Source organism: Phyllosticta citribraziliensis (assembly GCF_038025025.1).
Source record: "Phyllosticta citribraziliensis strain CPC 17464 chromosome Unknown J3D65scaffold_7, whole genome shotgun sequence".
Classification (NCBI taxonomy): Eukaryota; Fungi; Ascomycota; class Dothideomycetes; order Botryosphaeriales; family Phyllostictaceae; genus Phyllosticta; species Phyllosticta citribraziliensis.
The window spans coordinates 429,799-451,864 of record NW_027117344.1 but is presented as its reverse complement, the minus strand read 5'-3'; the positions used below and the strand labels follow the sequence as shown (position 1 = coordinate 451,864).

Genomic DNA, 22,066 nt, shown 5'->3' with positions numbered 1-22,066 from the left:
ATTCGTGTCTCACTCTTTGTTTGCTGCGACAGAAAGCAAGCCCGCTTGAGAATTGCATACGCTTCTACACTTGGAGTCGTAAATTTATACCTGAGCGGAGAGAGGGCATGCAAGGCGTGGGGCCCGAGATCTGATGCGCTGCTGATCACTGGCCTGTCAGACGCACGAACAAGGTCCAGTTATAGGAGCAGCGCGTGAAAGCGTTCATATGCCTCTCTTCGTCTCTCTGCCATGCCATGTGCTCGTCTAGATCTACGGGTATATAAACCGGGGAGTCGGACCTGCACACCCTCCAACTAACACTTCTTTGTCAGAAGGGGAACACAGTACTTCAACGTCTCACTTGGCCCGTCGCTTCTCCCCGCTGGATGGAACATACTGGTTTCTAGGGTCCTGCGCTGGAACGACTGGGCGAGGAGGGCTAGAAAGGTTTTCAGGGCCCGTCAGTAGAGTAGTATGGTAGAATGATGCTCCACAGCATCATACGCTCCTAATAGTAGAGTTTGTCGTTTTCCAATAACGCGTGCCTGTGAAGTGTTCGTGAGACTAGCGCGCGACAAGGGCGAAGACGAAGCAAAAGAAAAGTGGGCACTGCGCCTCCTGCGGAAATCTCACAGCGCAGCACCAGTGAGCCTTTGGTGGTGTGCTGGATTCAGGCTGCTGCGCTTTTGATGGAGGATTGATTGTTCTGCGCAGAAGGGCGGGGTTTTTATATGTGGAGTGGAGGGGAGGGGAGGAGGAGCACGGGTAGGCGAAGAAAACGCCCGAGCGGCTTGTGATTGACAGCTGAATGGTCACAAGGCGGAGATAAGTGAGCGGGGACTAGGCAGACGCAGGTGCTCTCTTATCATGTGCGAATGAGAGTTCTGCGGGTATATAAGTCGAGGCGGAAGTGCGGTGGATCGGAACTGCAACTGACAGAAGCACTTTTTGTTTTGAGAAACTTCACTCAGTTCATGAACAACACTGTGTGTGTCCTGGCTCTTGTTTTCTGCAAACGACGCAACATCCATGTCGACTTCGCTCTCTTTCGAGCCTCTGGAATTGAAATCTGTTGTTGTTTGAAGGTAATGCTGGATGTGAGGATACAGAGGCACTGCTAAGTTCCATCATCTTCGTGTCATGAAATTCACCCATTTCAGGGGTAGAGGAAAACGAGAGAAGAGCTGGCGAGTGAGGGAGAGAAGAAACCACAACCACCACAGTCAAAGAAACGCAAGAACGCGAGACACCGAAGCCACTATTTTCTTTGCCTTTTTGACTTGTCAAAGGGGTTGGTTGACTGGCCTCCCTCATCACTCTATCTGGCAAGTTTTATACCCGCAGGTCTGAAGGACCGAAGGGAGATTTCGAGACCCAGGAAACCCGGACCAATCAGCAGAGCCACATGAGGGACCTCGAAATCTACGCGCGTGACCGTGTCGTCTGCGCTGTCTCTTTTTCCATGTGGGTGGACTGCCAGGGGTATTTAAGAGACTGCAAGTAAGACTGAAATTCTGCATCTGACAGCGCCCGAAGAAGGCCACATGAGCGCCAACACACGAACCAATTTCGACTGCCCTGCTGCTCTGTTTGCGCTGTCTGTCTTCTGGAAAATGCTTTCAACAAACCAACGCACAACATCTCCGCAAACCCAGACTTCCAGCCCCCCACATCAATACATCCCTTCACCACCACAAGATAAAGAAGTCCAACACATATCTCTACCATAACCCAAAGCAGAACAGACAAACCCCTCCCGCAGTCAGGACCTCCAAGTCCGGTTTCCATCGTGAATTCTCCACCGCGCCTCCACCTCCACAGTCGAGAATTCCCACTGTGTCTCCTCCGCAGTCGAGAATCTCCAGCGTGAGTTCTCTTGTCTGTGGAGGGTACGATGCGTCGATCGAAGGTGTGCGGGGAGGTTGCTTTAATAGGGAGGGAGCCGCAGGGGAAGGAGGCACGCAGTGGCGCGGGAGGGCACGGGGATGTCGGTGTGTGGTGTCGTGCTTGGAGCGTTCTTGCGCGAGGTGTGGTTGTGGAGGGGTAGGTATATGACCTCGCGTCACTGCGAACGCTGTCGACAGCATCTCCATGGACTGGAGGTTTTGAAGATTGGAGATGACTACAACGGAACCGAGCAATACCCCATGTACTTCTCGTGTGGTTGTGTTTGCCCTGCCTGGTTTACTCCAGTCGTGCCTGAAATACGCGGCGGGGAAGATCTGGGGCGCTTGCACTGCGTGCTGGAAATGTTGGTGTGCATTGTCGTTGCGAGATGTTGATGAGGAGCATTATTCCGCTATGCAGACACACCTACTACACTGACACTGGAAGCTTGAGAAGTCTGGCGAGGAAAGAAACAATGGAAAAAGAGACAGCCCATCCTCCACAGTCAAAGATGTCCGGCGAGGATGGCAGTGCAGTGCATTTCGTCTTGCCAGGCTTTCAAACTGCCCGCGGTGCTCCTGTTGTGAATAAGCAAAAGAGCGAGGAGAGGAGCAGAATTTATACTCAGCGAAGACACCAGAGCAACGTCGAGCCAGCGAAGGGCATGTGGTTAATCACCTGCCAACTTAGTAGGCAGCAGCCGCGTGAAGTGATTCGCCCCCTTTCATTCGTCAACTGACGAGCAGGGGCCGGAGCCAGCAGTATAAAAGCGTCCGCTTTCTTGCTGTCTCCCTGCTTCAACTCGCTGTGCCAGGCGCCTTGAGCCCCAGATGAATCTCAAGCGCAGGCCAACACGCACTTTGTTTCTTTTTGCGCGTCCCTGCGTCCGCTCATCTGCCTTTGCTTTGACAGACATCGCCTGTGTTTCTCCAAGGACGACGCAGCACCACCACGCAACGCCGCCCCTAATCAGCACCGTAGATCAATGGAGAAACACAGCATCATTCTCTGTCAACGAACATCTGCCAAACACAGTACATACCCCAGATCTTAAGGCCAGTCTCAACGAGGCCCGCCGAAAAAGACAAGCCAAACCAGTCCACGGTTTTATTCCTGGGCGTCTTCCCCACAGTAGGCTCGTATTTTCCCAGTCTTTCTGTTCTGCTGGAAAAACAGACTCTGTAGACGAGCGTCGAAGAGAGCGGGAGGCTGTGGGCATTTTATACCCCTGAGCTAGTAGGCGCAGATGCCACGAGCCGAGCACCGCAGCCTCCTGGCCACCACCGCGCGCGCAAAGACCTACCTGCGAAAGCGCTCGCTCGTGCGATGGTACAGGCGTCTAGATTGTGACTCTCCTCCCTATGATCAACCTCCCGTAGAGGAAGCCAGCGCAAGTGCAGTCAGCACAAAAGACGCAAATCCCCCGTCCTCGCCCTCATCCCTTCCGCCATTCAGACAAGGCACTTCGCGAACGTGCTTCGAAAAGAGCTTCTCCAAGTGAACATGACTTTGCCTGGTGGTCTCTTGCGGGCTCGTTGTCTCCTCACTGGCGTATGCTGCTGCTGAGCACCAACATCAAACAACGGTGGATTGCGGCATTATTATCAATCAGCACAGGCACAGTCGAAGACACGATGACGTCCTACTCGCTCCATGCATTGCGAACGCAAAAGTTTCTTGTATAACCATGTACAGGGCGGGTAGAAAAGGCAAAAGGTCGAAATGTCATTTTTGAACCGAACCGAAGCAGATGCCAGACACAGAGAACAGACACTCCGACCGATGCAAACCAAACTAGATACATGCATGCGTGGCCCTCGCTCTCGTTGCTGCTGCTGTCCTCTCTCCGCCTGCTGCTCACACTAACACCAACACCAAACCAACGCTCGCTTGCTCTTGTGATCCGCCTTCCTTTCAACTCCTGCTTCTGTGATTGCTTCTCCAGTGAGCCATGTCATACACACGGGAGACGACGCCATTACCACAAAGCTCACACTCCTGGCTAAAGGCACTCTCTCGCTCTACCCGTCGCCGCCAAAGCTGCTAGCTCGCACACGTCTAGAGCTAGCCTCAGGTCCCTTCTTCCCACCATTACCCTGCACAACATCAAAGGGCTTCCTGCGGCGGACGACCTGGTACCCACGATCCAGCTCGACCTCAATCGCACACCTGACCTTGAGCGAGCCGACAGCGGGCCACACGCTCCGCTCGCCCTTGAGGATCCAGTACTCGACCGAGTCGACCGTCGGGTTCTCGAGCAGGCGCACAAAGTCGCGCGCCGTCAGTTCGGGGACGAGCGTCAGGCTCGCGCCCGAGATGTTCTCGTCGAGCAGGAAGCGCCGGATGCCCGCCGGCAGCAGCCCCACCGAGTCAAGCTGGTTGAGCCGGTGCTGGATCTCCATGACGACCAGCCGCAGGATGGGCATGCTGAACCGCCACTTGCCGTCGTGCCGCGGGTTCGGGTGGTGCAGGTCGGAGCGCAGAAAGGGCGCGAGATACGGCCGTGCTTGGCTCACGATGAAGTGGTTCACGTTGAAGAGTTCCGACACGCGGTTTAGTGGGCCTTCGCGGTCCGTGTATGAGGTGTGTGTCCATGGCCGGAAGGTGACGACCTCTTGTGTCGAGGCCCAGGGGACTATGCTGCCGGATTCATCTTTGCAGAGGAGGTGTACGGGGTGCTCGGGAGAAGAGTTGGATGCGTTGGATGCAATGGCCGCCGACCAGATGAGCTGAGCTTGGTTAGACTGGGGATATAGTGATTGGATTAAGAGGACTTACGACGTTCGGAGCTGTAAGATAATTAAGGACGTTGGGTATGCCGCCACTGGACGTTGATACTGTAATGTTGAGGACGCGCTTCGTCTTTGCGTAGGCTTCTTCAAATGTCAAATCGCCCACATTTGCGTGGACACACCTCTCGAGCGTCCGCAGGTCTAACAGGTAGCCCTCACGGACAAGGCGCGAGGCTCGTCTGAGCAGCGTTGCGCCCCACCACGTCCCCTCTTGCAGAAACGGATCCAGGAGCTCTTGTTTCTCCTCGTCCTTGTGCGACTCGGCAAATGCAGAAAGATCAAGACCTTCGCCGGTCAAGAAGTCCAAAAGCTCGTCTTCGGTGTGCACCCCTACCAAGGCGGCAATGAGGGCCCCTGTTGCCGTCCCCGCGATGATGCGCGGCAACAGTCCGCGGAGATGCAGCGCTTTGACCACACCCAAATGACACAGGCCGAAGATTGCACCACCCTGAAGCACCAGGGCGGACCGGCCAAACGCTTGCCTGGTGTCGTGCAAGACGTCCAGCTTGGCCTGGTTCGTCAGGCCCGAGTCGCGGCCGGGTGACGTGGGGTACGTCGTGACATACTCGATGGCTAGAGCAACCTGGGTAATGTAGTCCTCGATGAGCAGCTTGGTCCCTGCATAGGCGCGGTTGAACAGGCGCGCCGCGGTGATATTGCCCAAATTTCTCACGAGACCCGAGCGCAGGAGGTTCACCAGGCCGAGAATGTCATCCTCCTCGCGGGCCTCGATGATGGCCTGTAGACGCTCGTAGATGAGACGGTAGTCGTAGTATCTGCTGGTGGGGTTCTGGCGCCTGCGATTGACCACGACAGAGCGCGGTCATGGACGTGAGCTTTCTTGTCGGTTGACATGATTCCCAGTTCGGCAATGACATCATGGGGGGCAGGGTTACGGGGATGATTGTTTCGGGCCAACGCGGGACGAAGGGACGAAGGGACGAGAGGTTTCCTTACCATAGATCGTATCCCAGCACTTCGTCGAGCTGGTATGCCGAGGCTTCCCATTCCTCAAACAGACGGGCATCGGCCAGGGTTTCGAGCAGAGCGTCGCGAGGGGACTTTTGCACCCACCAGGAGTAGAGGCGCTTCACGACATTAGCCATGCGGTGGCCAAACGGGCAGCTCGTCGAGGGAGGGCGTGAAAGGGGGACGAGGAGGGGCACCGTCGGCGGTATAAGCAGTAGCAGTACAACAGTAGGTAGCAGCAAGGGACGCAGAGCAGACGAAGGACCAAGACCAAAATCAAAAACAAAGACGGCGGCGACTCGAGGCGGAAAACGATGACTCAGTGCCACGCACCAATTGCCAGAAGAAGGCGACCTCGAGAGAGACACGCCCAACGGATTTGAGGGCGCGGAGGGAGGCGGTTAGGTGTTTGTTGGAGGTGGATGAGGTTTGTGAAGACATGGCTTCTAGCGCATGATGGCCAAGATTCGGCAGAAGGGCACGCTTGGCCCCGGCATGAGTCGGGTGAGAGAGCTGGGATGGGATGGCTGAAACAAAATGAAGCTCTCCAGAGTGGTGGGGGACGAGAGGTGCAGCCGGGCGGACGAGGGCCGTTGTCGCTGCCGGTGCTGCTCTCATACTTTCACATGTCACTGGTACTGTAGGTACCGCAAGGTAAATAGCCGTCGGGTAGCGTGCGCGGGAGGCGGGACATGGGATGCTCCGCTCCGTCTCGAGGCACCCACAACTCCAACTCTCCACTACTGCGGTCATCGACCTGCTACGACGGATGTTGGCCCGATTCTCTCGCATGCAGCTCATACCATCCAAGTCTGTCTGGAGAAACAGCATGAACCAACGTCATCGTCAGCACCCGACATGTCATTTCGTCACGCGATCCATCCAGCCTTCCGCTCTCCCTTCCTTACATGACAGCATTCTTCCACCACCACAACTCCCACTTGCCCTCAAAATAGATCCCTCAGGATCCTCGCCAGCTCCTCATCCTGCCCAAAAGCTCCCCCCGCAATCCCCGCAATCGCCTGCGGCCCGCCTTCGCCTCCACTCGCGCTAATCAGGTATCCGTTCTGCGGCGCAAACCCCGTGCTCGCCGCGAACCCTCCCGCCGCTTCAAACAGGCTCGTCAGGTCGTTGGCCATGACGTTCGGGCTCTCGCCCGTCGTCGTGCTTGCTCCATTGGGGCCTCGGCCGCCCCTAGATACCGACGCTGTTGCTCCTTGGCCATGACTCTGCCGCTGCCCGTTCGTCGTCGCGCTGCTGTTGCGATTCTGGTTTCCCAGGAAGAAGCTTTCGTCAACCGGGTGCCCTGCAAGTCCGGCCATGGCCACGGCCGCCGACGAGTGCGCGTCCGAAGTGTCAACAGTCGCAGGCCGCCCGGCTGCTGGCTGCTGCTGCTGCTGCGCCGCGGGACGCACATTGAGGCCTAGCTTGGGTCCTACCTCCTTGAGGATCTTGACCGTGCGCCACAGCCGCTTGCTGACGTACGAGTTGGCCGAGAGGCCGCGCACGAGGTCGACAGCCATGTAAAACTCGTCGCGGCAGCATTCGCTGAATTGCGCCGGCGCGTGGCACACGGCCAGGAACAAAATCGCCAGCGCCGAGATGAGAAAGTAGTTGAACATTACTTGGTGCTTGCGGTACAGGTCTGTCGTCTGGTTCGTGTGCGTCAGGACCACAATCGTGTCTTTGGCAACGTCCACCACCGTCTGCGCTGCCGACATGTCCTCCGTGATCGACGCCGACGTGTGCAGCACGGGCCGATGGATCAGCATGCGCATTTGATTTGCCCGTAGGTAAAGCAGGATGCGAAATCGATGTTGGCTGCGCGGGACCTGTTCCTGGTCCTGCGTGTGTCCCGACGAAGGATGCACATACTTGAGCGACGGCGGGATGGCGCGGTGCCACTGCAGGACCTGATAGTCCAAGAAGCCTATTTCTTCCTTGCTGATGGCACTGCTCTCATTGTTGGCCACCGACTTCCATACTCTGGACCCAATGTGGCTATACGCAATCATGCAGTCCAGGTACGGTGTGGAATCATCCTTGATCATGTCAACGTCAACTACACGGCCTCGTCCAGCAAATAAAATCAACTAACCGGCTTGGGCAAGTGAGGATCAATGTCGGTGTCGTTGAGCGCGAAAGGCAACCCCGTCCCAAATGCCCACCTCCGATCCAAGACGTAGACAGACCAGAACAGTCTGAGGACGGCGTTGCGCTCCTTTTCTTCCGTAAACAAGGTACCGTATGTCTCGCTGCGATGCAGCCCAAGCTCCAAGCACAGTCGAGCCGCAACGGTCGAAAATCGGCCAGCCAGGGCTTCCGCATCTCGGTGGAAGTGGTACATCCCCTGCTCGAGTTACTCGCTGTTCAACACAACACCCAAGTTCAACTTACTGCTATTGCCAGCATCTGCACCGCTTTGACCGTAGCCGACGCCGATAGAGTTCCCTCCACCCGATTCCGGATGCTCTCGTACATGGCGGCCCCGAGTTCGCTGGTCCCGCTACCCTCCAAAATGAGCGCCGTGGACAATACGAGCTTGAGGAGCATGGTCTGGTCATCGCTGATGGAGTCTGCCCCAGGAAAGCCGACTTCAACCAGTCTTGTCCTATGAGCCGCTTCCATGAACGTATACAAAAGCGTCGCATGCTTCGTAAGGTCCTCGACTTCCAGGACGGGGTACATTGTTCCCATTTCCTCATTCCACACATGGCACAGTCTTATCGCCTCTTCCTTATTGATAGCCCACATGGGGTCCTTGGTCTTGTGAAGTACCGGCGTCCCGACATGCGGACTCGGTGTCGGTGCCAGCGAAGCAAGCGGAGGGCTGCCCATGGGAGTCGGATCTCCCGTGCCCATCCCGTCCTCGGGATGCTCCTCCCCAGCCGTGATGCCCATCGATTGCAAGCTCGATTTGGCAACCCCGAGATTGAACGTCACGCTCGTCGGGCCGTGGAACTGCGGATGCTTCTGCGGCCGTCGGGGCCGGCTGCCAGACATGGCGGGGTCGTGTTGCGGCGGCATCGAGCCGTTGTACTGTCCAGCTGGAAAGGGCCCGCTTCCGGGAGAGAGCATACTCGCGTCGACATGGTTCCGCAGGTTGTTGAGGTTTTCGTAGAGCTGATCGACTTGGGCTTGCAACGAGGCTATATGGGCGTCCATGCGCTTAAAGTCCCTATCACCGGGGTCAGCCGCAGTCGCGTTCGAGGACGCTGGCTAGTAGTCGCACTCGGAGTCTTTGAAGTTGTTGCAGCAATTGGGCGCGTAGAGACACTCCAACTGCAGGTGGCCGCATCGCTGGCATGGATTTTGTCCGTTGCATTTGATTTTCCGCCTACGTCCTCATATCAGTCCCAGCTCGCCTCGGCTGCCACATTACTCCCGAGGGCCCGACCTTTTGCACTCATTGCATGCGATTGATATGTAGCGGTTGCGCTTTGCTCGCTGGGGAGGCGCGAAGTCTGAGCCGTCAGGGTTCTTGCGCTTGTTGCCGGCACCTCCGTCGGGGGTAGCCCCGTCGTCATTGGGACTGTTCGAGAGGTCCTTGGAAGACATGGTATCGCTGGGGCTCGATGCGCAGCAGGGCCGGCAGGCGCAGTAGTCGCGGCGGGAGCACCAGGCGGCGCGCGAATGAATAGACTGGTGTTGAGGACACGAGTGGCAGCCGACTGGGGATCTGCGTTGGGTGCGGAGAACGCTAGCGCCAACCGACGGGAGCCCCACCTCTCTGGAACCTCGCGTCTTGCACACTTTCTTTTCCATTTTAATCCACACGACAAGAGCACTTAATCGGGCTTCTATACAAATTGCAGGCTTGGAGGCTCTAATGTGCGAAGTACGAAGCATTCAATTCTCGATCAGTCAAACCGTGCACATCCAAAAGCGATTTTTCTTTATTTCCCCAAGCTTCAGCTGTTAAGCTAGGGAGAGAACAATGTGTTTGTATTAATGTCGTGAGCTTATTGAACACAAGAATGAATCCACAATCATGCACGCTCAATGCTTCAGCTCCCAGGTATCTTGAAATCCCGGCAGTCATTCCGTCCTTTGCGCGTCCTTTTTTCAGCAATCGGGTTTACGGCCTTCTCCAAGGGCCGGCGACCAGCCTCCCTATACCCACAACCTGCTGTAGGAACATCCCCGTCTGAGCCCAGAGACCAGCAAGCCACCCATCACCCTTTCTGGCCCTCCAGAGACCAAGCAGGAGAACCGCCAAAAGCAAAGCTCTCACGCCCTTCCACAAGAACAGCTTAAACAGGCCCTTGCGCGTGTACCTAACGTCCCAATCCGAGTACGTCGGAAACATGCAGCGCAGCGTAAACCAAATCTGCGTATACGGGTACATGGTCGAATTCCACCTCGTCTCATGGTCAAAGTAGTACGACGAGCAGCCGCCACTCATCCAGACCGTATTCTTCAGCCTCTCCTGGATGTCGCGCGTGTACTCGACCTCGGCCGACTTCTTGACCTCGACCGTCTCGACGTCGCCGCGTAGGATGGGCTTGACGAACCGCAGCGCGTGGCTCACCATGTTCTCGGTGGCCAGGATGGCCGACGTGTGGCCCGACGCCGTGTTGGGTCCGAAGATGAGGAAGAAGTTGGGGAAGCCGTCCATGGCCGTGCCAAGATAGGCCTGTGGACCGCCGCGCGCGTCCATTTCTTGGACGAGGCCAGTTCCGTTGCGCCCAGTCACTTTAAGGGGGTGCAGCCAGCGCGTGGCTTCGAAGCCGTTGGCGAGGATGATGACGTCGGCGGGGACAGTTCGTTTTTCTGTCGGCGCCTTGGATTCGGTGTTGCTCATCGGGGGATACATGCGTCCTGGGCCTAACGTGACGCTCCTCTCTTCGACGCTCGTGAGCGGCTGCGTCGTCAACTCCATGCGCTCGTCTTGCAAGCCGGGAAACCAGTGCACATCGTAAATGCGACGCTTGCAGCCAATACCATAGTCGGGAGTGAGAATGTCGTGGTATTTTTCTGGGACCGTCCTCTTCATGTGCTCCAGCAGGCGCGCCTGGACCTTTTCTCGCTCTTTTTGGTTCCACTCGCCGTTCTGGAATAGACGCAGGCTGTACTCCAGAGCTGCTGCCATCAAAGTGCGGAGGGCCCTCTGAAAGCCTGGCACGTGAGCAAAGAGCCACGGTTCCCATTTGTTCCAAGTCTCGTTCCCTGCAGAAGACCCTCGTTTGATCACCCATGGAGGCGAACGCATAATCTGCGTCACTCGCTTTGCCCCCAAGCTCTTTGTCAAAAGGGGCACGAACTGAGCTGCACTGCAACCCGTTCCCACAACGACCACGTTCTTGTCCTTCAAGTCGACGTCATAGTTCCACCTAGCGGAATGGAAAATCGAACCCTGAAACTTCTTCTCGCCAGGGATATGGTCTGGCCATCCCCTCGGTTCGACAAGCCCGCCGACGCAACTCAGCACCACCTTGGCCCGAACCACCTCTCGGCCACAAAACACGGCAGTCTCTCCCTCCTCTTCAATGACCTTGCCTCGCTCCTTGACGCTCAGGTCTCCCATTCCTTGCACCAGATGCCGCAGCTCCAGCTCCCAAACCCGCTCATCTTCAAGCCACACGCAGCCCACGACGTCCGTGTTGAGCTGAATCTTGTCCACGATGCGGTACCGGCTGCACACGCGGTTTAGGTAATCGAAGATTTCCGAGCCAGGGGGGCAACCGCTTGACCAGTAGGGGTTTTGCGCGAATGAGAATGAGTAGAAGAGGGCCGGGATGTCGCAGGCTACGCCAGGGTAGCGGTTGATCCACCATCTGCAGGTTTAAGAATAGTGAGCATAGGCCTCTTCGGCATCGGAGTGTTGATTTGTGAAATTGCAGAAGAACAAAAAGAAGTCGACGGATAAAAAGAATAACAAGTTTCAGTGATTGGTATCGGGAAGGTTTGTTTGTTTTCGAAATGCAGTGAACACCTGCAGGTGTCCAGTCCTCGTCTGTTGGACCCGGCCTCAGCTTGGGACCACTTTGCTTCTGCGTCAGTTGTCTCGCCCGGGCTGCTGAGGGATGAAGAGGTCAATTCCTGAGGCCACGAGTCTCTGCGTATTCGCTCAGTCTCTTTGCTTCCCTGTACCTTCGAGCCTCCCCTGCCCGTCTTCGGCCGTAAGTTCAAACCTACCATTGCTGGTACCGAGTAAACATCGTCCCATTTTCACCTCAACCTTTTTCGCTCGACTTGGTTTTTTTTGCTTAGCAAAACCCCTCCAACCACACCCACACACGTAGGCAACGCCTGCGGCGCATCTTCCCGTGTCCCTGTGTGCACGTACCAGCAGTTTATCTGCTGCCACTCACGCAAAGCGGGCGGGCAGGTTGGACGTGACTTTGATGCCCAGTTCTGTGTAAGTTGCCAAAGAAAGCGCAAGCGGCAAGGTTCATGACGCAACAACTCGCGCAAAAGAAACAGCGCGTTCGTTCGTCTGGTACCGTGGTTGGAGAGAATCTAGGTCCTGGCTGGGAACAAAACAACCGCCGCTCTTTCCGCCGGAGACAGATGGATGGCCAATCATGTTGCTGCACGAGGAGATGGTGGGTCCTTGGAGAGCTGAAAAGGCGGGAAGCCAAATACTCGACAAGCCTCTTGAAGCGAACAGCTGACCGGAGACGTATGCAGCTCAATGCCCAGGGGTTTGGCCGGAAAGTAGCGCATCTTGGTCGCGCGGAAGGTAACGTGAGAGGCGTCAATGTTGACGTCCAAGAGGGACCAGAGCCGCGCCGCGGTAACTCAGTCCGAGCGGTTACCCCTCCCCCGCACGGCAGAAAAAATAAAACCAAACACCGATGTGAGGCCTGGGATCAAAGGCAAAAAAGTAAAGGGTCCGAATTTGCGCCATGAGACCGAGATCGGAAGTTCAGCAGCAATGGCGCAAAATAGGCGAGACAACAAGACAGACGAAGCAGGGCGTTGACGTGAAAAGGGGCACGAGGCTAGGAAGGAAAAAGAAAGACATGAAAGTGAATCACTTACGTTCCTCCTACGCCAGCCTGTCGTTCAAAGACCCGGAACTGGTCGAAGCCGCCAACCTGCTCTTTCAACTGACAAGCGGCCGCGATGCCGGACAGACCAGCGCCTATGATGGCAACGGGAATGAAAGTGTAAGACGTTGCTTGTGAGCTTGCCGACTTGTTTGCCCGATTTGTGCTGGTTTGGTACGAAGCACGCGCCTGGTAGTCTTCGACGCGGTAGATGGTGCTTGGCGGACCCTTGAGAGCAGGGTCTGTGGCTGAGGGCGCGACTGACATGGTTCTGCGGATTGGCAAGGTCTTGGTTCAAGAGTGATGCTGTGGCGCTCTTTTCTCAATGTAGGGAAGAAGTGGTGGAAGAAGTTCGGATGCGCTTTATTTCAACACGTCATCTGGTCGAGGAGGAGGAGTAGAAAAGGACGGCACAAAACTAGAGACAGTTTCGCGCTATGCAGCACTGCGTGACGAGTGTTTGACCAGCAGAAAAATGCCCGGGCAGGCTGTCAATGAACGAGAATCGTGTATCATAAGAAGAGAAGTTGATGGTGCAAAGGAAGGACTGGGGCTTGGTGGTGCTAAGGCCGTAAGGCGAGGTGAGGTGAGGTTGGAGGAATGTGTGGGACCGAGCCGGGACCACGTGGGGATGACGGAATTGACCAATAGAAGGGATGCGGCAGGCCAACAACAAACGTGTAATGGCAAAGTGCAAGCTGCATATGTAGCGAGATGCAGAAGTTCTGCACTGGGCAAGACAGTGGATAGTGGGTATTTCCATGGCCCTTGAGCTGCGTACGGATTCCAAACTGGCAAGTACCAAAAAAGAGTTAGGAGGTGCCGCGTCCAAGTGCGCCTTGTGGGCATCCGGCAGCCAGTGCGAGCATGTGGCTGGAAGCTCGCTTGTCAGCCAACGCATAGCAAAAAGGAATTCTGGTGGCGGAGGCTTTTGATTCCTTTTCTTCGGACTTTAACTCGCATCTGCACATGGACGGTTGAGAAGGAAGGCCATGCATCGTATCACGACATGGCAAAAAACAAGTCGGGGTGCCGACGACGCCGATGACCAACCACCTCGCGCACCCCAGCATTTGCCCAATGCAGCAACGCTCGGATGAGGGCTCCGGATCTGGCACAGCATACATGGGCGGTGCAACGCCAGTCGCACTCTGGCCGCTTGAATTAAATGAGGTCTCACCGTCAGTCCACTCACAGGCAGCCTCCGTTGTTGCCTTGATCTCCCCCTTTTCTCTCGTCCTGCAGGTCATGTCATGACGACGTGGTCTGCGATGTGCCGTTCCACAGCCCGTTTAATTTATCTCGCGGCGCAGCCATCGGATTCACGAGCGCCCCCACGTCGTCTCGTCGATCCGATGGGCAAGATGAGGACGGAGGAGTGTGGTCCGCGGGATTGAGAGCCATGTCGAAGGACCATCAAGGGCGGCAGTGTGGGGTCTGATGGGTATCTGTGGCGCAGCAGCAGTGGATCATGTCCAGGTCCGCGATTCTCTCGTGCAGCTCAGCTCTGCAAGGAACACGGGCAGATGCTCAGCGCGGGGTTTCACCGTCTGTTAAACGTGCGAATGAGGGTTGGTCCGGCACCACAAGCACTCCCTTTGCATCCGGATCCTTTTTGCGAGATGCACCCCTTTTCTTCCTCCTGCTTCAATTGGCACGGCAGAAAAGAGTTGTGACCGGAGAACGCCAGCACCCGCGGGGACGCAGCAGCGGAGCGGCTTGGTAGTTTCAAGCGGCCGGCCATGCCCATGACGTCAAAGTTTCATGTGGGTGCTGAAACGCAGCCGCGAGGTCATCCGCCACACTTTCCCACCCACCACACCAACAGAGCAAGCTTCCCGTCGACGCTGGATTGTGACCGCTTCCCATCTATTCCGCTGCGGCCTCCCTGCCCGTCCAATCTAAGGAGAAGCTTGCCATGGTGCTATCTAGACGGACAGCATCCACCCACCAACACAGACACCCACACACCCGGCCCGGGGAACAAACAAGCGTTCGACTCGACACAAGACCCCCAAGGCAAATTTCCAAAACAATAACGGCCTCTCTGCGACAAAATAACATGAAACACCAGCGCCACAGGGACCACACTACTCAACCTACTTGCACACCACACCCGTTCCCTTCCTGGATCCCTACATCATGCCTAACCCAGACCGAGACCGAGACCTAGACCTGGCCGGCCCAAACAAACAAACCTTAGGACCCTGAGGACCACGGACCCTGACGTCCCGCCTGCGCGGTACAGGAAGCAGCAACAGCAACAGCGACAGCAGCACCACGCCATTGCCTCCATTGACGAGGCGATCATTTACCACGCCGCCTTGTTTATTCCCCGGTCACCATCATCACCCAATCTTCATCATCACTGTACTGATCAACATTTCCCTCCTGTGTGACACACGCCCGCCGCCGCCGCCCATCGTACGTAGAGATCGGCATTTCGCCCTTCTCCATCTGGTCCGCTTTACCGACCACGACGACACCAACCATTGTCCTTGCCCGCGCTCCCTGTTGTCCGCCCGCTGCATCGTTTCCTTGCCTGCCCGCTTGCCTGCTTGCTGGCCTGAGATGAGTTGCTGTCGGGATGCGACACCATGCATCCATGCCAGACGGCGGCACCCAGGCAGGCAAGCAGCTCAGCTGGACCGAACGGACAGGCGCACGCGCGCGGGCGCGGCCGGGCGGTCTGCCTAACAACACATCGAGATTCAGGCAGACTAGATGGGATCAAGCTGCTCGATCTTGGGTTCGACGTCGAGGCTTGTAGGACGCACCGGACACGACAAAGGGTGGGTACCTATCGGTACTTGGGTACAAGGCGCATTGTAAGTGTGTAAGTAGCAGGTATAAGAATGACAAGGACGACAAAGACGAAGAAATGCAGGTCTTGCTCACACTGTACACTTGTAGCGTGTGTACATGCACAAAACACATGCAAGCATAAGGTACCTCTTCTAAAACAGAAACTACGAAAAATCCCCGGAATAAGCACTGCTCCAACGGCCGGCTGGCGAGCAAAAGAAACGTAAAGCAGAGCAGAGAGACTAGCCAGCTATGTGCGTACATACCTGCGCGATTACGCCAACAGTCCACTACCCGCACTGATGCTGTGGCTATCCTGCCGCCCCGTCGTTGCTGCTGCTGGCTAAGGAGGTACCTATGAATAGCACCGTACCGTACGTCGCCAGGATAGACGCATCCGGTATCCACATACACATACGTAGTCGACGGCAGCGCGCATGCATACAGGACTTACGCTCTGTGCGGCGCGACAACGGACTGGATGATGGCGGCGCACTGAGTGCTGCTCTCTCCTATGTATGTACTTACTGTGAAGCTATGTATGTATGCATGATGTACTGATGCAAAGATGAAGTCACGATACAATTGCCATCTCCATCCCCATGCCCACCCGCCCGCTGTACCGCTGACCCGTCCGTCTGCCCTTCCGTCCGTCCATCTTCCACCCTCCCTGCCCTCCTCCGGCCCGCTTTGTGCGCCGGATAGATTGACTTGGGGGTGCCGCACCGGCAACGGCAGCGGAACCGGCAGCGCTTCACACCGTACAGTACAGTACAGTACACCTACGTATGCGTGTGTACAGCACAGACGGCAACTACGGCAAGGCACAGCGCAGCAACGCAGGCAAGGCGGTCCGGTGCAAGGCAAGGCGAGGCGAGGCGAGGGCAGGCCAGACGGCTACCCCGTCCCGCCGTAGTGCCTTGCCTCGCCTTGTGCACGATGCAATGCGCTGCGCTGCGGTGGAAGAGCGGGCCGGCTGGGTTTTGAACGGGCGTCTCGTACTCACGTACAGAATTGTGGAAGAGAGAGAGGATGAGATGAAGAAAGAAAGAGAGCGGCAAGAAGAACTCGGTTGACGCGTGAGCGCAAAAAGCGGGCGAGAGAGGGCAAGAGTCTTGCTAGCTTGCTCGCTCGCTCTATGTATGCAGAGCTAGCTCTATTGTTCATTGGTGTACCATGATGCTTTTGCTGTGTTGATTCATTCCCTTCCTCTCACTTGCTCAGTCGGATCGCTTCTTGAGAAGTTCCAATCCGTGCGTTGTCTTGTCGCGTGCCTGTCCCGAAGTCCATCGCTTCACTGTCTATCCACTGAGCCTCCCCATCGCCGCTGCAAAAAAAAAAAAAAAAAAAAAAAGGCGATGCCTGCCTGCGCTTCTTCCAACCAGCCCCTGTACGTGACTCTGCACGAACGATCCGGAGAGAAAAAGGCGCGCTTGCGCGAACAAGGCAGGCAGGCAAGCAGCCACGAGAAAGGAAAAGAAAAGAAAAACAAAGATACGTCCAGCCGCAGAGACCGGGGGGTGCCGGGGCCAAGGCGCAGCCCCAACCGAACCGAACGCAACCGGGCCCAGGACCAGGAAGCTTGACCGGGGGGTGCGTGGGAGAGAGGTGAGAGGCTGAGACGTCCCATGTCAAACCCAATTCCAACCCTTGCAGAGACGACATGAGCCAGCCCAGCTGCTGGCCGTATCCGTTGCTCTTGTTTGATCATGGAGCGGAGGAGGCGGCCCACCCACCATCCATACTGACAGCAGATCTCGGCAATCGACGTCGCAGGATACGCAGGAGGGATGGGACGCGATCATGGTGGGATGCGATGGATGGATCGGTGGTCGCCTGGATGTTTATATCGTGCAAGGGAGTCTGTCCGTCCGGTACAGACCGTATCCTGCCTGCCGACTCGCTCTCCAAACCCATCCGCCAGACATCAGAAATAAGCCCGCGGAAATTTGGTTGTGGGAGGATCAAGATGGACATGTTGAGAGTGTGTGAACTTGTTATGGGAAAGGGAACAGCAACCAACGCATGCCCATGCTTTTTTGGAAAGGGGAAGAGAAGAAAAAGGAAAACCTAAGATAATACATTGGATGAGGCTCTGACCGGCCGGCCTTTCCCGACTCCGCATGGCCAGATAATGCTGCAAAAACAGGACGGGGCAAAAAAAGGGAAGCAAAAAAATCCATGCGCTTTGCTGTTTGAAAGAAAACAACTGAGGACTCGCTCAAATGCTGAAAAGCGCTCGATCCGAGAAACACCAATGTCGCAATAAGTACAAGCCCATCAATTCAATCAGGCGAGGCCGCATAAAGCAGCCGCCTCAAAATTTCATCCCTCGTGTGATGCGATTGTGTAAAAGCGTCCAAGGTCTTTCAAAAAAAGACGGCGCACGTTGCCCGTAATGGTCAATATTCATCAAGTCTTCGTGAGGCGTCAAGAGCTGCAGCCATGTCAAACGACTGTCAAGGACCTCAACTGTTGTGTGACCACTTCAGTATCTTTCGGCGCCTGAAATGCATCAGCGGCAAGATTGATACGGGATCGCGGTTGAGTGCAACGTGATGATGGCGACTCTCCCGGCAGCTCGGTGCAAAATAACTGACTGAAAGAAGCTTCGCCCTCATCTCCTCGTGGGGTTTGGACAGGGCTGGAGTAGAGTCGTTCGGTTTCACGCAAAGCTTCCTTGACTTTGCGCATGAGTCCATTGACATACGGCACAATGTGTTTCAGAGTAGCCGTATCGAAAGGAACCTTTTTGCCGGGTGGCATTGACTGCGCAGGTGCAGTCGTAGTCCTTCGCTGCTGCAAGGCTTCAATGACGGATCGAGCGACGGCTTCCGAGTTCTTTCGTGGTCGGCCGTTCGGGGTGGCGTAGGGAGTTTCCTGGGGTATTCTACGGGTAGGTGATGGACTGCTGAAAATGTCTTCGGTAGTATTGGCTGGCAGAATGGATTTCCTGCGGTGAGCGCCCACTGAAATGGCAGCCGAAGAGGACGCACCACTGCCAATGCTGTCGCGCCGGTGAAGATTGGAACGGCCACGTGCGCGATTTGACGCTGGAGTAGATGTGGGGCCTTCTTCAAATGCTTCGGCATCGAAACCAGGTGACGAGGGTGGCGAGAGGCTCGGGATAAGTGGAGGGTCATCAACTTCCTGGTCCGCCAAGTCAATCATGGCATCCACCTCTTGCCACATATCTGCCAAAGGACCTTCCAAAATATTCAAGGATGTCGCGCGGCCACGAAGCTCCTTGAGCTCTCCAATGAGCGCAAACCATTCCCGCAGCAGACCAATGTTGGCCCGCATGGTGGGTTGCTGTTCCCTGATGCTTCGTGGAACAAGGATGGTCTTTGCGACTTCCACCACCTCACCAGCACCGCTGTCGGCCTCTTCTTCTCCGCGCTCGCTAAAGTCAAAGTCGTCGTTCCAGTCCTCCGTAGCGCCCTTGCTTCCCATGGCCCAGGTACCGAATTTGTTGGTGGTCATGGGGTCCCGCTTGCCGGCGAGATCTGGGACTACCGGGACACTCTGGCTACGAGCGTGGAGTCCACTGGGTGCCCGACGGCCGACAGGCCGACCTCCTCTGTTTTGCGTGTCTTTTTTCCCGTGGACAGTGGAAGGCCTGGGAGGAGTACGGTTCCCTTGGCCACGCTCGGGGCCGGGCTCGGACCAATCAAAAATGCTGCTCTTGGTATCTCTGTCGTGGGTGTCGGTGCTGGCCCGCGGCGCGAGGCTTGGTCCCGCAGCAATGAGGATGGGATTGCTTCGTTTCAGGGAGAGGGGTGTAGCTAATCCCATTTGTGGGATACTGTCGTCCGGGTCATCCCACATGCTACTGTCGTTGTCGTCAATGGACCATAGGCTATCTTCGTCGGCGTCGCCGTCGTCCCAGGCGAAAGAGGGCAAGCGAAGAGGTTCCGGAGGAGATGGTGTCGACACGTGAGAATGAAAGGCCGAGATGCTGTTGGACCTAGGAACAGGAGTAGTGGATCCTCGGAGACCTTTGTCGGTGGATCGGGCGCGGACAGGAGTGGCTTGACTCTCTTCTTCTTCGCTAATGTCCGGGTTGATGAGCTGGGGGAAGACACCCTTGGGCAGCAGGTCGCGCAAGGGCGAGACCTTGGACTTGATGGAGCGGGGCGATTCGTCGAAAATGGTTTCGATGCCGGGTGCAGGAGCGCCAGACGAAGCGCGGGTACCTCTGGTGCGCATGGAGTCAAAGACTGTGTCGCTCTGAAAGTCAAACTCCGAGTCGTCGCTAAAGGCCAGGCGGTCGTCGGAGCCAACCAGGGTCGAGGCGTGCTCCGAGGCGGCAATCGAGTGACGCGAGGGGCGGAAGGGTATCACTGGAGACGACGGGGCCTGTGGAGGAATGGGAGGCAGGCGGTTGGGCGGGATGCCATTGGACGCATTGCTCACGGAGCGCGAGTCGCGGCGGAGCGAGTGCGGGCGGGTCGAGTCGAAGCTGGCATTGGGGCGCGGGCGGGCGGTGAGCAGGTCGCTGCAGGAGCCGGAATTGGCCATGGTGTTGGGGACCTGGACCTGGTCTGGGGACATGGAGGGTGTGGCTGTGGCTGATGGCGAGGGAGAGGGAGCATGGTGATTAGCGCGGGTCAAGCGCCCTACTGCAGCGCGCACAACGCCTGGACGGCGGCGTGATGATGTTTGTTGGTTCGCGTTCTGCTGGACGTCCTTGGAGAAGAAGCGGCTGGGTCGATCAGCGCCTTGGCCTGTTTCGGAGCCTGCAAGAGCCTCTGCGGGGGTTTCAGAGGCGGTCGCGGGGATGAGTGGCGTTGCTCCCTCGCTCTGGGCCACGCTGCGGGCATCATCGCTGTCGCCCGCCTGACTTGTCGCATCGTCCATTTCCAAACTCGGTGCCGCAACCGCATTGGCCAGCACCAGCGTCGGCGCCTGCGTCTGCGACCCCACGATGCGTGTAATGACCCGCGCCTGTTTTTTGCCCACCGGCGTCGCTCGTCCCGAGAAATACTGTTTCCACCGCTCCGGCTGCTGGTCCGCGTACACGTCGGTCCGGATGCGTTGCTGGCCCCACGTCTGCGACCGTTGATGGCTGGTTGCCGGCCGTCGCAGCGTCGTCCTCGACCGGGCTGTTGTGGGTGTTGTTGTTGTTGTTGTTATCGTGGATCGATCAAGGCCGCCTGGCTGCCGGACCGATGTTGATCGCTTGACAAGCTTGTTTGGCGGGAGCGGCGCGGGTGATGTGCTGCCGATGATTGGGGCTGTCGATCCGTCGTGGGAAAAGGCCACAGACCCGTTCGAGTACGACGGCGTCGGTGAATCGGTGCGAGTCGAAGAAGGCGCCAGAGAAACCAGCGACAGTCGTTTGACCCACGACGGCCGCAACCTCATGCTATCCCGCACACCAATGTTGGTCGTCGTCGCCTCCTCGACCATGGTGACGGTCCCAGCGCCTCCATCCATGTCGACGCCTGACTGAGGCCTGGGTCGATCCACTGGTTGCCTTTTGGGATATCGCAGCGGCCCCCGTTCAATGCTTGGGCGCGTTTCTGGTGGTGCTTCTAATTCGACAGGAGGAAGAGATCCGGCGACCGAATATGGTCGCGGAGGGAGAGGCGCGTTGATACCACGCTCGAAAGTTGCAGAGAGCCTGCGCCTGGCAAATGGAGCAGGCTTTTGGGACTTTTCAGGGCGGCCGATGGCCAATCCGGCAGTCGAGACGCCAACAATGGTGGCGGAAGCGCACAGCTGTGTTTTGGAGTCGTCAGCCATCGGAGTGCGTGCCTGAGGCAAAACAAACACACGGCACAGGTGAGGTGGGGGGATTCCGTACCGTGGGTACTGTTTTCATGCTTCCGTATTACAACGGCGCCTCCAACTGCAAGGCACAAGATGGAAGGGAGAAGGAGGAAAAGGTCGTGGTCATTATGGCATGGCGGACCACATCAGCGAGGGCGAGGAGCTGGGGGTGCAAGCGGAGCGCTGGGGGAGGGGCGAGTGCAGAGCAGAGCGGGAGGAAGAGGTACGGGAGACAGCAGCGGAGAGGTGGTGGAGGAGCAAGTGTCATAGGAAATGACAAGTGATGAAGTGGCCTAGGAGGGGCCTAAGGTAACTAGTCCAGGTGCTTGGGGGACTGATAGAGTCCAGTGGGAACGGCGCACCAGGATCGGCGGGCGGTCTGTTGTGTGGGGAGGGGGGGTCCCCCGTTGGCGAGCGGGCTCTGAAAGTTTGGAGGAATGCTTGCAGCCCGTCGCCAGGGCCGCGCCGTCAATGTCGACGACACTTGATGAGCGAGACATATTCCGTCTGTCCCTGGCAGCGTGCAGTTCTGCCGTGCAGGTCCTGTTCGCTGCCGTAGGTGGTTCCCTTTCCGCCCTCGCAGGCCAGACATCCAACGTCGTCGTCAATTCGCCCGAGACCCTGGCCGGGGCTGCTGACCGGGGGCCAGCCGTTGACCAAGAGGCATGCACCCTACACTCACGCACCCTCTGCCGCCCTCGCCCTGCCAATGGCTGCGGAATTGCATGCATGCGGCTGGGCTGCGTTGGACGGCCGGCGGGTACAACAAAAACACGCTGCCTATTCGGTCGCCAGGCCTGGCGCCGTGCGACCTGGACTGTCCGTACAGTACATGCACATGTACACAATGGTTAATCAAAG

The 22,066-nt window shown here is 57.1% G+C and overlaps 5 protein-coding genes across 5 annotated transcripts; all 5 read right to left on the bottom strand.

Moving 5' to 3' along the window:
- Positions 1-3,462: 3,462 nt before the first annotated feature.
- Positions 3,463-6,252, bottom strand: J3D65DRAFT_626586 (uncharacterized protein). The gene is made up of 3 exons (XM_066800456.1): positions 5,619-6,252; positions 4,648-5,458; positions 3,463-4,598 (listed from the first exon to the last, which is right to left on the bottom strand). The coding sequence occupies exons 1-3, from the start codon at positions 5,765-5,767 to the stop codon at positions 3,891-3,893; spliced, it is 1,668 nt and encodes a 555-aa protein (XP_066654299.1). The 5' UTR covers positions 5,768-6,252; the 3' UTR covers positions 3,463-3,890.
- Positions 6,253-6,255: 3 nt separating this feature from the next.
- Positions 6,256-9,289, bottom strand: J3D65DRAFT_626579 (fungal-specific transcription factor domain-containing protein). The gene is made up of 5 exons (XM_066800455.1): positions 9,028-9,289; positions 8,863-8,967; positions 8,028-8,808; positions 7,729-7,980; positions 6,256-7,672 (listed from the first exon to the last, which is right to left on the bottom strand). The coding sequence occupies exons 1-5, from the start codon at positions 9,186-9,188 to the stop codon at positions 6,578-6,580; spliced, it is 2,394 nt and encodes a 797-aa protein (XP_066654298.1). The 5' UTR covers positions 9,189-9,289; the 3' UTR covers positions 6,256-6,577.
- A 304-nt stretch (positions 9,290-9,593) lies between these two features.
- J3D65DRAFT_392785 (cyclohexanone monooxygenase) lies at positions 9,594-12,996 on the bottom strand. Its single transcript, XM_066795859.1, has 2 exons — positions 12,618-12,996; positions 9,594-11,407 (listed from the first exon to the last, which is right to left on the bottom strand). Exons 1-2 carry the CDS (start codon positions 12,890-12,892, stop codon positions 9,709-9,711), a joined length of 1,974 nt encoding a protein of 657 aa, XP_066654297.1. The 5' UTR covers positions 12,893-12,996; the 3' UTR covers positions 9,594-9,708.
- Positions 12,997-16,494: 3,498 nt separating this feature from the next.
- J3D65DRAFT_392592 (uncharacterized protein) lies at positions 16,495-17,226 on the bottom strand. Its single transcript, XM_066795858.1, has one exon. The coding sequence runs from the start codon at positions 17,093-17,095 to the stop codon at positions 16,643-16,645; it is 453 nt and encodes a 150-aa protein (XP_066654296.1). The 5' UTR covers positions 17,096-17,226; the 3' UTR covers positions 16,495-16,642.
- A 652-nt stretch (positions 17,227-17,878) lies between these two features.
- J3D65DRAFT_554631 (uncharacterized protein) lies at positions 17,879-20,842 on the bottom strand (the record flags this gene model as incomplete). The annotated part of the gene is made up of 1 exon (XM_066797195.1): positions 17,879-20,842. One exon carries the CDS (start codon positions 20,840-20,842, stop codon positions 17,879-17,881), a length of 2,964 nt encoding a protein of 987 aa, XP_066654295.1.
- Positions 20,843-22,066: the final 1,224 nt, after the last annotated feature.

Coding starts and splice junctions, on each gene's coding strand:
- J3D65DRAFT_626586 (XM_066800456.1), bottom strand. CDS start 5,767: ATGGCTAATGTCGTGAAGCGCCTCTACTCCTGGTGGGTGCAAAAGTCC. Junction 5,459..5,618: donor GTGCTGGGATACGATCTATG/GTAAGGAAACCT, acceptor GGTCAATCGCAG/GCGCCAGAACCCCACCAGCA. Junction 4,599..4,647: donor ATCTTACAGCTCCGAACGTC/GTAAGTCCTCTT, acceptor AACCAAGCTCAG/CTCATCTGGTCGGCGGCCAT.
- J3D65DRAFT_626579 (XM_066800455.1), bottom strand. CDS start 9,188: ATGTCTTCCAAGGACCTCTCGAACAGTCCCAATGACGACGGGGCTACC. Junction 8,809..8,862: donor AACAACTTCAAAGACTCCGA/GTGCGACTACTA, acceptor CCCCGGTGATAG/GGACTTTAAGCGCATGGACG. Junction 7,673..7,728: donor ATCCTCACTTGCCCAAGCCG/GTTAGTTGATTT, acceptor GACATGATCAAG/GATGATTCCACACCGTACCT.
- J3D65DRAFT_392785 (XM_066795859.1), bottom strand. CDS start 12,892: ATGTCAGTCGCGCCCTCAGCCACAGACCCTGCTCTCAAGGGTCCGCCA. Junction 11,408..12,617: donor CAGGCTGGCGTAGGAGGAAC/GTAAGTGATTCA, acceptor TTAAACCTGCAG/ATGGTGGATCAACCGCTACC.
- J3D65DRAFT_392592 (XM_066795858.1), bottom strand. CDS start 17,095: ATGTCGTCTCTGCAAGGGTTGGAATTGGGTTTGACATGGGACGTCTCA.